This window comes from Sciurus carolinensis, chromosome 11 (genome assembly GCF_902686445.1).
Source record: "Sciurus carolinensis chromosome 11, mSciCar1.2, whole genome shotgun sequence".
Taxonomy (NCBI): domain Eukaryota; kingdom Metazoa; phylum Chordata; class Mammalia; order Rodentia; family Sciuridae; genus Sciurus; species Sciurus carolinensis.
In genome coordinates this window covers 122671765-122688445 of record NC_062223.1, presented here as the reverse complement: position 1 = coordinate 122688445, position 16681 = coordinate 122671765, and the positions used below count along the sequence as shown (strand labels likewise).

Sequence of the window (16681 nt, the reverse complement as noted above, 5' to 3'; positions counted from 1 at the left end):
AGATGATTTGAACATGCTTTAGCAGGAATGTGTGTAATTATTTAATATCCTGAAGGGAGAAGTAACAAAATATTATAAACAGGAAAATATATATATAAATAGGAATGGTCAAAGGTAAGAGGAGTTGAGAAAAGAAATGATACTCTGTCCATCAATACATTAGTTTAGTATGTATTAGATTTTTCATATGACTAGGGTGGCATCGTCTAGACAGTACAAAGGAACGGAAGGAGGGCACCAGCAATGGTCGGCCACTGCTCCTTACTCCAACTGCTGCTGACCATATGTAGGAAGACAGTTTTCCCTCAGCCATCCAGGATGTAGATTGCTTTATAGATTGTACTGAAATAGAAATTCTTTGATGATCCGAGAACTGAATGTTTGGAGGTGTGTAGGTCCATGTGAATCCATGTATGTGTGTGTAACTGTGTGTGTGTGTCTGCATATATGTCAGGAAAGGAGAGACATACTTGAATAAAGGATTAATTGCTAGGTAGAAATTACCCTGAATTATCTTTTCAAATTTCACTGCAAAATAAAAATATTTGTTCCACTTTTTGAATTTTAATTGACTTCACATGAATTCACTCTTTTTTCTAATTGGCTGAGTTTGGTATTGCAATAAGGATGAACCCATTTCTCCTGACAGCCTGCCTTCCATGTGAAGGGGATGCATAAAATATAGATGACAACTGAACCACAGAAAAAGCAGTTGCCATATTTCATACAAAATATGCTCTCCATAAATACTAGGTTTGCCTTCCTATGTGCAGGGTCAGAGTCCTCCATATGAGAAGAAATGCTAAATGTGAGCCTTGTGACAACCTTCTTCCTCACCGGCCTTCCCCACGCTCCAGCGCTGGACACCATGCTCTTTGGCATCTTCCTGGTGATCTACATTCTCACTGTGCTGGGGAACCTCCTCATCCTGCTGGTGATCAGGGTGGATTCCCACCTCCACACCCCCATGTACTACTTCCTCACCAACCTGTCCTTCATTGATATGTGGTTCTCCACTGTCACGGTGCCCAAAATGCTGATGGCCTTGGTGAGCCCGGGCGGCAGGGCCATCTCCTTCTACAGCTGTGTGGCCCAGCTCTATTCCTTCCACTTCCTGGGGAGCACCGAGTGTTTCCTCTACACGGTCATGTCATATGATCGCTACCTGGCCATCAGTTACCCACTCAGGTACTCCAGCATGATGAGTGGGAGAGTGTGTGCCCTGCTGGTCGCGGGCACCTGGCTCAGTGGCTCCCTGCACTCTGCAGTCCAGACCACGCTGACATTCCGCTTGCCCTACTGTGGGCCCAGTCAGGTCCAGCATTACTTCTGTGATGCACCACCCATCCTCAAGCTGGCCTGTGCTGACACCTCGGCCAACGAGATGGTCATCTTTGTGAACATTGGGGTGGTGGCCTCAGGCTGCTTTCTGCTGATAGTTCTGTCCTATGTGTCCATTGTCTGCTCCATCCTGAGGATCCGCACCTCAGAGGGCAGACACAGAGCCTTTCAGACCTGCGCCTCCCACTGCATCGTGGTCCTTTGTTTCTTTGGCCCTGGTCTTTTCATATACCTGCGACCAGGCTCTAAGGATGCTGTGGACGGAGTTGTGGCTGTTTTCTACACTGTGCTGACACCACTTCTCAACCCTGTTGTGTACACCCTGAGGAACAAGGAGGTGAAGAAGGCTCTGTCAAAGCTGAAAAACGGGTCAGTGTTTATTCAGAGCAAATAATACAGTAAGGCCCAAATTCCTAATTTCTTTTAAATTTTATAATTAAACTTTCAGCATGAATTTGGCACTTGAAAAAGGAATTCCTAATATCTACTTAATTTTTGAGGGATTGCTAATAAATTTTCTATTTTTTCTTGCATAACATGTGTCAGAATCCCATTTAAAACACCTGTCAAATGATAATAATCTATGAAGGATAAAATCTCATCTTGCTTTTATGTTCCATGAAGTAAATCATTAGAAAGGGGTTTATTTTTACCATGTAAATATTTTCCAGAATTTTTATGTAGTATAATATTCTTATAGTTCATCTCATTTAAGTAAATACTTTAAAAATATTTGTTTGTATTTTTAACTTTCTATATTGAAAAAATTATTCATAATATTTATAATTCACCATATACTTTAGTATCCATATGATAAAATTTTTTTCTTTAGAAAACACTAGATGAGCCAAGCATGGTGGCACATGCCTGTAATCCCAGCAGCTCGGGAGGCCGGGGCAAGAGGATCGCAAGTTCAAAGCCAGCCTCAGCAACTTAGTGAGACACTAAGCAACTCAGCAGTACTCATCTCTAAATAAAATATAAAAAGGGCTGAAGATGTATATTAGTGGTTAAGTGTCCCTGGGTTCAATCCTTAGTACCAAAAGTAAAAAAAAGAAAATACTAGACAAAAAATGTTTGATTCTCACAAAGAATGCCTTTATTCACTTTTCTGAGCTAATGAAAACTGCATAAGTTTAATTTTTTTACTTTGGCTTCCAAGATTTTTGATAGTAAACATTCATCCTTTTATGCACCATATGCATTGCATGTATTGTATTAGTCACAGATAACAACTATTGAGATTTTTCTTTTATATTTATAAAACTCTTGATCTTTTATCCTGAATGAAATGTGTCTATTTCAATGATCTTAAGTTTATTTTTGGAAGAAATCAGGGGACAAATACTAAATATACTAAAAATGAGTAAATAATCTTAGAGAGAAAAATATACAATCAAAAATACTGAGAGCATCCCCAAATTTATATTAAATTACAAGGCAATACTTCCCATGTAATTATACGATGTCTATAAATCACATTTGCTTGACTTAAAATATAAAATGAACTATAGACACTATCTGGGGAGATAAGACTTGGGTAATGAACCTCACAATCCTTTATGCATATATTAAAAATGTAAAGCAACTTCTCTAAAAATAAATGCTTTAATTAAATGCCACTTGTACCCTATTAATGGAATACACACCAACTCTCCCTAGCAGACCAAGAAGAGAAAGTTGGTAAGCTAGTACTGAAGAGCATCTCTCACATTTACACCAGCTTAATCTCAGAGATGCTTGAGCAAGAACACACCTACTGTGCCAGCTTGCCATAACTACATCTAAGTTAAGTTGTGAGGCTGTGCTGAAAAAAGATAACACGAACTTGACCTACATAAATCATGCATGAAACAGTTAATATATGTACAAGGCTAATTATTGATTTTTATTCCAGTAAACCAGATTGACAAGAACCCACTATATAAACCAATTCATTTTGCAAAGGAGAAACTAATATAGAGATAAGCAATCACTTAGGCATTGGATTCACTTTGATTTTTTTCTAATTCCTGGTAACACCACACTATTTTATTTAATTTATAATTAACATAAGTGTTCCGGGACATTGATTGAGTAGTAGGTACATGATAAACATTAGATAGACAAAAGAACAGCAGAGTCTGTATTCACCAAGGTCACTGTTAAGCAATGCAGGAGAACAAATGTAGCATCATGCAGGGTACATTGTGGTAAATGTCCAAAGAGATTCATTATAGTTTTACATTGAAATTATGCTGACAGATTCAAATATAATAATGTATATTGCACAAAACCATGTTTAAGTTAATTTAAATTTTTAATGATAATACCCATATTTTGTTTCTTTGAAAAGATTACTAAAACAATGGTAGAAATATATAAGTTTATAAAGTGCTATAGAGTTCTTCTCTACTTTGCCTAGTTTCCTCCAATGGTAACAAATTGCAAAATCATAGCATAATATCACAACTAATATATTAACATTAACATAATCCACAGATCTCATTCAGGGAGGTGATTTAAAATAACTATGATTAATATTAAGAACTCTAATAGAAAAAATTAAGCAACATGAAAGAACAGATGAGTATTAATGTAGATGGAAACTTGACAGTTGAATCAAAAGAAGATGCTATAATCAAAAACCATATAAAACCAGGTATAGTGGCAATTGCCTGTAATTCCAGCTTATCAGGAAACTGAGGCAGAAGGATCACAAATACAAGACCAGCTTTGGCAACTTAGCAAGGCCCTATCTCAAAATAAAAAATAGAAAGTGCTGGGGGTGTGGCTCTGTCATAGAGTGCCCCTGTTTTCAGTCCCCAGTACTGAAAACAAAGCAAAACAAACAAACAAAAACTCATTATTAATGGAAAAGAAGAGTTTCTTTATGAGCTTAAAATCTGCCCCATCTGTCAACAATTTTTAGTTTAAATAATGGCATCTGGGTAGGAGTAGACCTATAATAGTAAAGAATCCTTGCAGTCTACCCAGAAACATTTTTGAACACAATAGAAAGCACACCAGCCATCCCTGCATTCCACACTTTATTTTTTTCCACCTAAATAGAACTCCTTTGTTCTTTAAACATAAATTTTAACCACATAAAATGTAGAGGAACATAAATTTACCTAAACATTTGAACATTTACCCAGAACAGTTGTTTATATTTCTTAAAGAAAATATACGAATGTAGAAAGAAAACCAAATAATTAATAAGGCATATCATTGCAACAAATGAAGAAATATTTAGAACTTTATAATCTTCCTTGAAAAAATGTTCTTTAGAATTTTATATTCTTTATGCTTTATGACAGTAGCAAATTTGAAATAGCATAGTACAGTGATTCAGCCACATCAATATTTATAGTAGCTCAATTCACAATAGCTAAGCTATGGAACCAACCTAGGCGCTCGTCAACAGATGAGTAGATAAAGAAAATGTGGTACATATACACAATGGTTTATTGCTCAGCCATAAAAAGAATGATATTTGCCAGAAAAGGAATCTGGAGACAATTATGCTAAGCAAAAGAAGCCCACCTCGCACTCTTAATGCTGAGTGAACTTGGTATGTGTTCTGTCAGTAAAGTCTGATGACTATACATCAGGCAGCCTGTAATGGTGTTGACACCTTCTGTGTTGACACTCTGAACTTTGCCCACGGTGAATGGCTGGGCACCCCTCACTGAACTTTTAACTACTCTAAGACCATGACAGAGGAATAACAAACTCTCAAGGTTTGTTCATTAACATTTCACCTCATAAAAGTCTCTGTCTTCGCTTTAGGTGCTATCGGCAGGATGTCTGACCACTCCAGGCTGTAACTGCACAAATCTCAATCAAATTTTCAAAATTCCATTTTGGGTTTCCACTGCTTCTGCCAACTGTGAATAAATCGGATAGATTAGATGACACGGAACCTTTAGGGCTTCACTATATTCTTTTCAGTCTAATATCCATGCAATCCAGTTGCTTTTGGTAGTATGGTTATCGAACATCTGAAAATAAAGACCATAATATAAAAATATTTTCCCAAGATAACTTTGAAAGGGGGAATAATAACACTCATTTTGAAAGGTCCTATTCTACCAAGGCTAAGGACAGATATACGTTTGTTTTAACAATTTTGCCCATTGTAAGAAAGTTGAGTCCCACTATAAATGTTTGAAATAACACCTTAATGCAGTCCACCTAATGCTCCCTTTTCCCTAGCAACAGGAGCAGAGTAGAAAGTCCCCTTCTTTTTACAGTTGGTTGGGTGAAGATCCTGGTCAATATGTATGCATAGTCTGAACCCTGAGATTATTAAGAAATAAAAACAAATGTAAAATTTTTTTTGTTCTCTTCTGCATGAATTTTCTCTCACCAGAATTAAAAAATTCAAAATGCAATACTATTTGGCCAGGGAAACAAGCTCTATAAATTTCCAACTTATCCCAAAACATACAAACTTTATATTATTCATATTCTACATGTGAAATATTTTAAGTTATATTGTTGGAGCTTGCCTTTGTTTTTTTATGTGTAATTCTCTTCGCCTTCAATTGTTGATTCACTCTACTTAATCTGTGTTGGATGTGGTGGGGTTTAGCATGGCACCTCATATATACTTTGTAACACTTTAAAATCCATCCATTTATTATGGAACCCAACGGTTCTGAAGTATAAATCCTATTTTAAAGCTCTGTGTGTTCCATACCTGAAGTTTAGTAATCAATTAGTTAAAATGGTGGAGGTATTGCATTGATTAATTATTGACAAAACAGTACTGAACTGGCAAAGTATCAGCTTTGGGATCACTATAAACATCACCCTATTACTTCAGGATTTGAACCAGATTCTTCCAGTTTTAGCTCTTCACTCCTTATAACTTAAAACCACTTTCTTTATTTTTTAAATTTATTTTTATTATAAACAAATGGGATACATCTTGTTTCTCTGTTTGGACATGAAGTAGAGGCATACCATTTGTGTAATCATACATTGACCTAGGGTAATAGTTTTTGATTCATTCTGTTATTTTTTTTCTCTCCTCCCACCCCTCCCCCCTTATCCCTCTATAGAGTCCCTCCTTCCTCCATTCTTGCCCCCTTCCCACCCCCTATGTGTGTCATCATCCGCTTATCAGTGAGATCATTTAGTTTTTTGAGATTGGCTTATCTCACTTAGCATGATATTCTCCAACTGCATCCATTTGCCTGCAAATGCCATAATTTTATTATTCTTTATAGTTGAGTAATATTCCATTGTATATATATACAACAGTTTCTTTATCCGTTCATCAATTGAAGGACGTCTAGGTTGGTTCCACAATCAAAACTACCCTAAGATTCCATCTCACCCCAATTAGAATGGCAATTATCAAGAATACTAGCAACAATAGGTGTTGGAGAGGATGTGGGGAAAAAGGTACACTCATACATTGCTGGTGGGGCTGCAAATTAGTGCAGCCACTCTGGAAAGCAGTGTGCAGATTCCTCAGAAAGCTTGGAATGGAACCACCATTTGACCCAGCTATCCCACTCCTTGGCCTATACCCAAAGGACTTAAAATCAGCATACTACAGAAATACAGCCACATCAATGTTCATAAAACCATTTTCAACCACTAGTTAACTCATCAGTCGTGGCTTGGGGAATCAATCAGATGCACCACGGCCACACCACACAGTACTTTGGAAATAGCAGGGATCAGGGAAGCGATAGCACTAGTGAGGACCCTCAGCAGACAGCATCTAGTGCAGTGCTCCAGAGCTGCACTGTGGAGAAGAAACCCGAGAGAACAGATCCAGATCTGAAATCAGGGGAAGGAAGCTGAGCTGAGGTTTCATCATCCCCTGGGTGAAATGCAAACATCAAAGCCTTTTGTTTTTAATTTTTCCCTTTTGAAAACAGTCCTGGTAGCCCTGGGAGCATAATAATGACACAATGAAGTTTACAAAATGAGGTGTCCTAATTATTATTTGATAATGAAAAGATTCATTACTGAACTATTAAAATCATTCCTTATTTTCTTTATTCTCCAGAGTTTTTGCTAATGTTTTCTGTCATCCTACCTGCCTCATCTTTTTCTGTTTATCTCTTCTCTTACTTTATCTTCAACTGCATGAAGAAGACATGGCCAAGGAAGGAGTACAGGCAGATCCTTAGACTTTCACATATCTTTTTTTAGGCTAGGCTTTTTTTTTAGGCTTCTCATGCCCTATGAGAAGTAGCATTGAAGAGGAAAAATATTGTTAATCTGCAAGATCTGCCAGAGTTGGATGGAATAGCCTTTTTTCCAAAGGCAAGTCCCTAGAAAAATAAAATTATGGGCTCAAGTCAAGAAAGTAAAATGTAGTTTATTTTAAGAATCCTACATTGATATATAAAATGCAGGTAACTGCATAAAAATATGTGCTTTGTTAATTCAGTTGTTATTCATATTCATTAATAAACCTATCTTCCCAAAACAGAAAGTTCCTAAAATTACATGAAAGTAACTTGGAGTTTAACATCATGTGCTTTGTTTGCAGATAGTCTAAGATTAGAATTTGACCATATTCCTCAATAGGTGTGTGAATTTATATAACAGCATGTGTCTCTTAGCATTTATTGTAAGAGTGGATTAAGATAACATTTGTAAAGTGTAACTAATTTCAAACTCAATAACGTTTATTGGTTTGTTTCTGAATAACAGTGCGATTTTATTGTTTCATGTATTTAATTATAGTTAAATTCTTGAAAAATATAAATAAACATGAGAACATCAAGTTTATCAAATGATTTATCATCCTTAAAAATACTATGTAACACTGGCAACAAAAGTAAAAATAAACAAATGAGGTATGTCAAACAAAAGATTCTGCACAGCAAAGGAAACACCAGAAATAAAAAGGCAATCTATGGAATGGAAGAAAAATCTCTACAATTGATATACTTGATAAAAACTTAATATCCAAAATATACAAGGAACTCATACAACTCAATAGCAATAAAAGAAAAAAATAAGCTGGCACCAGGCGGCACACCTGTAATCCTAGCAGCTCAGGAGGCTGAGGCAGGAGGATCATGAGTTCAAAGACAGACTCAGTAAAAGTGAGGCACTAAGCAACTCAGTGAGACCCTGTCTCTAAATAAAATATAAAATCGGGCAGGGGATGTGGCTCAGTAGCCAAGTGCCCCTGAATTCAATCCCTGGTAATCACCCCCCACAAGAAAAACAAAAAAGAAGATAACTTTTAAATGGGCAAAATCCTTGAATTGACATTTTTCCAAAGAAGACATACAAATTGCCAACAGGCATATGAAACACTGTTCCAACAGCACTGATCATGAGGGAAGTAAAAAATCAAAACACTGAAATATCTCTCACACCTATAATGGTGGCAGTGATCAAAAAGTCTAAAGTGCAGTCCATTAAATAGAGATGTTCACAAGTATGGACTTTGTGTGTGCTGACTATGTAATTATGCATTATGTTTGGGGTGGTATCTTATTTGTTCCAGTCTTACTTTTCTAACTGTAATATGTGAGAAATAGAAAGTTTGGTGGTCCATTTTCAGAATACAGTATTTAGCCTAAAATGTAAAACTGGTATGAAAGAAAGGCAGCTGGGGTGGGCAGAGGTGGAGGGGGCGACAGAGCAGAATGGAAAGTCACAAGCACTTACTTCGCACGATCACACCATAGCCTATGAATGTGGCAGATCTAAAGTCCATGCACCCCAACAGCCCCTTGACAAACAGAAAGTGGGAGAAGGAGTCAGCCTCACCAACAAAGATAGAAATCTCTCTGTTAAGAAACAATAACTTCATAAAGCAGTAAGATGTGTGTACTTGTCAGAACACATTCACCACAAGAAGACTTTCTAGCCAAAGAAGAACAAACAGAAGTGGAAACAACTAGAGGTATATTTCTTTAAATAACCCAATAGGAGACAGTAAAATCTAGGCAACGTTTGGAAAGACCGTGCATCCACAGTACTCAGCCACTGAGGAACCAGGTGAGGGACCTCGCACTTGGCCATAAAATATTGATTGTACCTATTCTGAGTATGCCTGTTTCCCCCATACACCTGATCTTGCAAGACACCAAATCTTGCAACACCATCATTAAAGCAAAATCCAACTTTTTGCTATAGTTTGTGTCTCTTAGTCCATTCTTTGGGTTTGGATAGGTGAATGTTTTTCTCGTATAACAGAAAGATGTTGAAATGCTGCAATGAAAATTATCTGATTATATATTCTCTTTTCTGCTTTTTAAATAAAAATCACCCTTGGCCACTCCCTATAATGTAGGTCATCCCTGTCCCAGAGTGGGAAGAAGTTTGCCAAATTTCCAAGACTCTTAAGTGGCAGCAGAAGGAAATATCTGAACTATATGATCAGTCACCACAATCTAAAACAAAAATCCTATGCAAAATGAACATCTTATAAGGTAGGATAAGGTATTCCTGGTCAGATTATGTGATTAAGGTTAGAGGAATCTGTTGTTTTATTCATCCTGAACCCATTCACCAACATACAATTTTTACAGGTCTCTTTCAAGGTAAAAACCATTCTCAGTTTGTCTAGGTAGTGGGAGTTACAGAGATTGCTGAAAACGAGATTGATACTTTTCTACGTGGAAACAATCAACTTGGTCAAGAAGTGCTAGTAAAGAGATTAGCCACTTTGGGAACCTCATATTTTACATACTTACACAAACATACAGCAGTTATAAGAGATAAAAAGTCATTTGCTTAATTTCAGCAAAAATAAATGACCTCTGATACTTATTTCTATCCTTGAGCATTATCCCAATAACTGTAAAAATCCAAACTTTGCATGCAAGAAAAATAACCCCATAAAAAAGTAATTCAAATACATGAATAATTCACCACTTAGTATCTAAGGTGCAATTAGAAAATTTACTTTTGAAAGAGAACTTGCAAACAAATGAGTCTAGATATCAGAATGTCCGGTATTAACCAAAATTCTGATGTTTAGAATTCTTTAAAAAATCCATGGAAGAAATAGTCATGAATAGATGGTTTCCAACATTGTTTAACACTAAAAACTACACATGCAATAAATTTTATGTGAATAAATTGTATATTATTAATTTTGAAAATATGAAAGTTCTACTGCATAGCATTTACTCGCTCTGAGAATGGACCACTTGGTCCTTGAGCTTCAACAGAGCTTTCTTCACCTCCTTGTTCCTCAGGGTGTACACAACAGGGTTGAGAAGAGGTGTCAGAACAGTGTAGAAAACAGCCACAACTCCGTCCATGAGGTCCCTGGAGCCAGGTCTCAGGTAAATGAAAACACAGGGCACAAAGAAACAAAGGACCACGATGCAGTGGGAGGCGCAGGTCTGAAAGGCTCTGTGTCTGCCCTCTGAGGTGCGGATCCTCAGGATGGAGCAGACAATGGACACATAGGACAGAACTATCAGCAGAAAGCAGCCTGAGGCCACCACCCCAATGTTCACAAAGATGACCATCTCGTTGGCCGAGGTGTCAGCACAGGCCAGCTTGAGGATGGGTGGTGCATCACAGAAGTAATGCTGGATCTGGCTGGGCCCACAGTAGGGCAAGCGGAATGTCAGCGTGGTCTGGACCGCAGAGTGCAGGGAGCCACTGAGCCAGGTGCCCGTGGCCAGCAGGGCACACACTCTCCCACTCATCATGCTGGAGTACCTGAGTGGGTAACTGATGGCCAGGTAGCGATCATATGACATGACCGTGTAGAGGAAACACTCGGTGCTCCCCAGGAAGTGGAAGGAATAGAGCTGGGCCACACAGCTGTAGAAGGAGATGGCTCTGCCACCCGGGCTCACCAAGGCCATCAGCATTTTGGGCACCGTGACAGTGGAGAACCACATATCAATGAAGGACAGGTTGGTGAGGAAGTAGTACATGGGGGTGTGGAGGTGGGAATCCACCCTGATCACCAGCAGGATGAGGAGGTTCCCCAGCACAGTGAGAATGTAGATCACCAGGAAGATGCCAAAGAGCATGGTGTCCAGCGCTGGAGCGTGGGGAAGGCCGGTGAGGAAGAAGGTTGTCACAAGGCTCACATTTAGCATTTCTTCTCACTCTTGGTCACTCTGCCTGTGGACATATGAGGAGCACCCAACCTTTAGCATTTCACTGAGAACTGAGAATCCATTCTCTATGTGGCAACTGCATCATCCATGGTGGAACATTCCAGAGTTGTACCCAAGTTTGCGTGTAGTAAAGCCTTGGTAAATGTGTTGGAATGGTCTACCATCTCTCTTTCACACACAGGTGCATGCGGGCAGAGAGAGAGACAGAAGAAATGAACAGAAAGTCATATTACCTTTGTATTGGGATGCTAGTCTGATTTCTATTACTGTAACGTACCAGATAGAATCATCTTATAAAGAAAGGTTTATTTTTGCTCACAGTTGGGGTTTTCAGTCCATGATTTATTGATTCAATTGATTTTGTTCCTGTGTGATGCAGCCCATCATGCAAGCGATCCATGGTAAGATCATGCACCTCATGACCAGGACCCAAAATAGTGAGGCAAGTGGCCTCTTACTAGACCCTCCCATTTAGAGCTCCCACCATCTCCCAATAGTGCCCAGGAGGGGACCAAGCCCTTAATATGTTTTCCTTTGGGGAACACTTATCCAAACTATAGCAATTAATGTATTATAAGTTACCACAAATTTAGTAAGTTAAAACATAAAAATTTACTGTCCCACTCTTTATGTGGGTGACATCAGCTGGGGCTTCGGCTGAAGTTCTCATCAAGCTTTAATCAAGGTATGCACTGGAGGTGTAATCTCATATGAAGCATGGGATTCTACTGCAATCTTATTAAGGTTGTTAGCAGACTTTAATTCCTTGCAATTTTATGAATGAGGTCCCAGTTTTCTTGATGGCTGCTGCAGAGTATATCCTGTTAGGCATTTAGAGGCCACTGTGTTCTAGGATGGCCCAGTCATCTGCCCTACTCACACCCTGGCAGGGACCTCTTTAAAGCCATCAGGAGACTTCTTTCTGCTTTACTAAGACAAAGTGTTACGTGATAGAATATAATCAATGGAGTGAAGTCCCATCACATTCACAACGGTCATGCACACTCAAAAAGAGGTGCTAATAAAACATAATACATACCAACTGGCAGAAGTCTTGGAGGATATTTGGAATTCCACCTACTACATTCTATTTTTTTCTCCAAAATTCATGAGAAAATTTGGAGAACCAAAAATTTAACTATTGATGACAATGAATGTTTCAAAAGTCTACAATAAATTTAAATCATTTTCTAGGCTTCTCATATGTTATCTCACATTAATTACCAAGAAGTTATTAAAAATATAATACACAAAAAGTACTTAGTACAGTGCGTGAGCATGTCATAACTGCTTAATAAGTGAAAATGTGTCAAACAGCATGTCCAGGGCTGTTTCACAGGTGAAAATATTGCAGAATTATTTTTGAGCTTAGAATAACTTAATTTTCTGTGTGTTCACAGAGATTTCTCAATTTTCAAGATAGCTCTTGAGGAAGTTTTCATACGTGGTACTGTTACTGGAGCCCCCACTACTGCCTGCTTATATTAGGGCTTCTCTCTTTTCTCTCAGAGGAAATAAAAATGTCAGTCAGCCACTATAGAGGGATCTGCCACAACATTCCATAAGATCCAGAAAACACAAAGCCCCAAACTTGACCAATTCCCTGCTTCTCCTCCACTTGAGCATCCCTTATGAGGCTCTAATATCATAAACCTCATATGTATTCTACCAGCTATAATCCATGGGTATAAAAGAAATTTCTGTTATGTAACCTTCTATCCTCAATATCTAAATATTTCTAATATCAGTTTGTTAGAGGTCAAATTTTGCTCCACACCCATTTCTCTTATTTCTTGTATTCATAGACACAGACAATGCTGTCATAGAAGAAGACAATTCTAGCCAGTCTCTTTCCTCTTTAACATTTACAACCTGAGATAGGAAAAATGGAATGAATACAAGCAGAAGGGACCTATGTCAGCTTGATATCGAGAAAAGTTGGGAATCTGTACAATTGAAATTTAGACAGAAGTGGTTTTGACTTAATACAAATTACTGCCTGTTGTAAATTATTACATTATTTTGTATTAGCAATTAATAACAAATTATTTTAATAATAGTATAATATTAATATCATTAAAATAACAATAGTTACTAATTCTTCTGTAGTAGAGGACCATAAAACCAGTTCACCATTGGAGAAAAAATAGGATCTACTCTGAGTAAAAAATATAACAGGAAATATAACTTAAGCAACATGTAAGTTGTGTTTGATCAAATAGGAAAATAAGTAGTAGAGACAGAATTATAGTAATCACCAACATGAAAATCAGGACTTCAACAATGAAGAAAAATATATAACTGAAGTTTCTACAGAACCAACATGACTTAATCAACAGGATAACTTCATTTTCAGATCTGATGACATATGCAAATGTTCATCAGATAAAGTCCAAGGTAGTCGGAAGGCCAAGACACAAGGAAGGAATCTCAGTCTGGGCCGTGGGAGAGGGAAGGATCAAAGTTTGACTTTCTCCTCTTCTGTAACAGGGTGTTAGCCAATATGGAGCCACCCAATTGCTGTATCAATCTATCCATCTATCCTTCTATCTTCTATCAAGAGAGACTAGATAACTAAAATCAGGGGGAGGTCTAACAGTTTCCAAGTGACAACTCAGTGCATGAAATGTGGAGGTAAACAAAGGATGGAGATCAGGGGAAATAAGTGAAAACTCCATTTTTAAGAACTCACCCCACAGGATGGGATTCATTTCAGTTGTCAAACTCGCCTGAGTTTCTCCTACATATTTTCTCCTCTCTTCTCTCTCTACATGCTCAGGCTCAACTTTGCAAGCTGTCACTCCAAGAACTGACACACTGTGTTGAGAAAGAGCAGTCCCTTTCTAACCAAGAACCAAACTAACTCAAGTGCAGAGAATGGAAACCAACCAGGCTAAATGGCAGGAGCTGAACTTCACCTGGAGTCTCAGGGGACAGCATTACTTGTGGCTTTCCAGGATCCCTTGATGAGCACAAAACAACAGGAAGAAACCAGTGAAAGCTTCCCAAAAGCCTGCACGTTTCTCTACCTGTCACTTATTTGCACTCTCTTGGGATAGTTCAAGTCCTCTGGAACTAATTTTCATACCTCAGAGGAGGGAAGTGGGACTTCCCTCGCCAGTGATGGAGAGACACTCACAATGGCTTACTCTCAATTAAAATTGTCCAGAATCCATACCAGCACCACTTGTTTGCACTCTCCTGCTCAATGTCTCTGTCTTTCTCACCATCCTTCTATGGAGAGCTGCAGCATGCCAATTCCCAAGCTTCGTTGTTGTTGTTTAGGGCCTCACACTCCCTTTTCCCAAAGAAACCCCTACAGATACATAATGATTTCCTATTGTGTATATTACATATTTTATTGGTGTCATAATTTTCATTGCTTTTACAAGCATTAGTAAATACTAGTATTGCAAAAACTTTATTTTCTTTTGTAAACTAACTCTTCAGAAATTTTATTCATTGTTTTTCTTCTGAGATAGTAGTTTTACCTTATTGTCTGATCTCTTACAAATTGAGAATATTAATTCATGTTTTATTGCAATGTAAAATATGATTTCATTATTTCTTAATTGAAGAATTTTTTTGTTTAGATATGCATGTATATTTTTAATATTGTTTTAGTTGTACATCTACATATTACCTTTATTTTATTTATTCATTTTATGTGGTGCTGAAGATCAAATCCAGTGCCTCACACATGCTAGGCAAGTGCTTCACAACTGACTCACAAACCTAGCCACATATATATTTTTTAATGTAGGAAAATTTATCAATTGTTTCTAATTTGGTTTCTGACCTTGATATTTTGCTTTAAAAAGAGATTTCTTACATAAAAGTTCTATTAATTTTCAGTTATATAATATTTTAATGGTTTAGAGAATTTCCACCCTCATTAAAATCTTCAGTACACTTGGAGTTAATTTTACTTCTGGTGTGATTTAAGATTTTAATTTTCTATATAACTTGAGATCATAGCTATAAATGCTTAATTAGTGTCATGTTTTAAGAAATTTATTTAACTTCCCAACTGTTTTTTTTTTATTTTCTCTGTATGTACTAGTTTTTTTATTTTCTCCATATGTACTAATTTTTACACAGTGGTCAATGGAAAAAAAAAAAAAAACCTCCAAAAGTTGTAATTTTAATGTAAGAACTTTACTCCAATGTATCATTTTTGAGGTTACCCTCTTTTAATTGTTTTCTTTAAAATATTTTTGCCTAAACAAGAATCACAATGATTGCCAGAGTTATATTTGAAATCGTGCTATAATTTATTTTTCTGTTGTGCATATTGCAATCAATACTGGGTCAAGATTCATTTTTACTCTTTGTAATATCTCAAAATAAAACCCAAATATCTCCAAATAATTTGTTGAAGAAGTCCACCTTTCTCTACTGTGCACAAGTAAGCTTTGTCATATAAATATATATCTGTCTATATCTTTATTCTCTCTTCTGTCACCTTTTTACTGGTCTAGAGTCATAAAAAGGCAGTTGCTCTGAATAACTGTAGAGCCATAGTTGGAGTTTTTATATCTGGTGTTATGAATCACTCCATTTTGTGTTATTTCTTTGAGATTATCATGATCACTCCAAAACCATGTCAACATACACTTTAGGATCCACATATCCATATGAACAGAATAAAATGCTGGAATTCTATGTGGAATTTCAGTGACTCTATAGAACAATTTGAGGAGAACTGAAATCTTTAAAATACAGAGTCTCAAATCTATTAACACAGCATACTTTTCCACTTCTTCAACAACTTTTGTATTTTTCTCAAAAGTGTTTTGTTAATTCTATTGTCAAAGACTTACTCGTGTTTGCAGTCTGGTAAGGGTTTCTTATCCCCATATTTTTGACCTTTCAGGTAAGAAAAGTGTTGTTCTGGGGCTACACTGTGCATGTGGAATAAACTAATTCTCTGACTTCCAACCACTATGTGCCAGTACCTATGTGCCATTCAGAAATACCTCCATGACTTGCCAAATGATTGTAGTGAGGAAAAATTGCCCCTCTTGGAAACCATGACTCTAGATGTAGAATAGATATTTGACTATCTTGAGTCTTAACATCAAACTGTCAGAAATGATTTTATGCATCATGTTATAGATTATACATCATCATTGTATATAAATTCATATGTGAATATACAAAACCTTATTTTTAATTCAATTATTAATGAGCACTTAGTTTCCTATTTCTTGCTTACTAAACAGTATCTACAGAAATTATGGTTTTTGATAAAGATATACATATATACATAGATATATATC

General features: G+C 37.1%; 2 protein-coding genes across 2 annotated transcripts; one reads left to right on the top strand and one right to left on the bottom strand.

Annotated features, from left to right (window-relative positions):
• The first annotated feature begins 799 nt into the window (after window positions 1–799).
• On the top strand, window positions 800–1735 carry LOC124960378 (olfactory receptor 10G7). Its single transcript, XM_047519113.1, has one exon. The coding sequence runs from the start codon at window positions 800–802 to the stop codon at window positions 1733–1735; it is 936 nt and encodes a 311-aa protein (XP_047375069.1).
• An 8707-nt stretch (window positions 1736–10442) lies between these two features.
• Window positions 10443–11378, bottom strand: LOC124960285 (olfactory receptor 10G9). The gene has a single exon (XM_047518997.1). The coding sequence runs from the start codon at window positions 11376–11378 to the stop codon at window positions 10443–10445; it is 936 nt and encodes a 311-aa protein (XP_047374953.1).
• Between the last annotated feature and the right edge of the window lie 5303 nt (window positions 11379–16681).

Coding starts and splice junctions, on each gene's coding strand:
- LOC124960378 (XM_047519113.1), top strand. CDS start 800: ATGCTAAATGTGAGCCTTGTGACAACCTTCTTCCTCACCGGCCTTCCC.
- LOC124960285 (XM_047518997.1), bottom strand. CDS start 11,378: ATGCTAAATGTGAGCCTTGTGACAACCTTCTTCCTCACCGGCCTTCCC.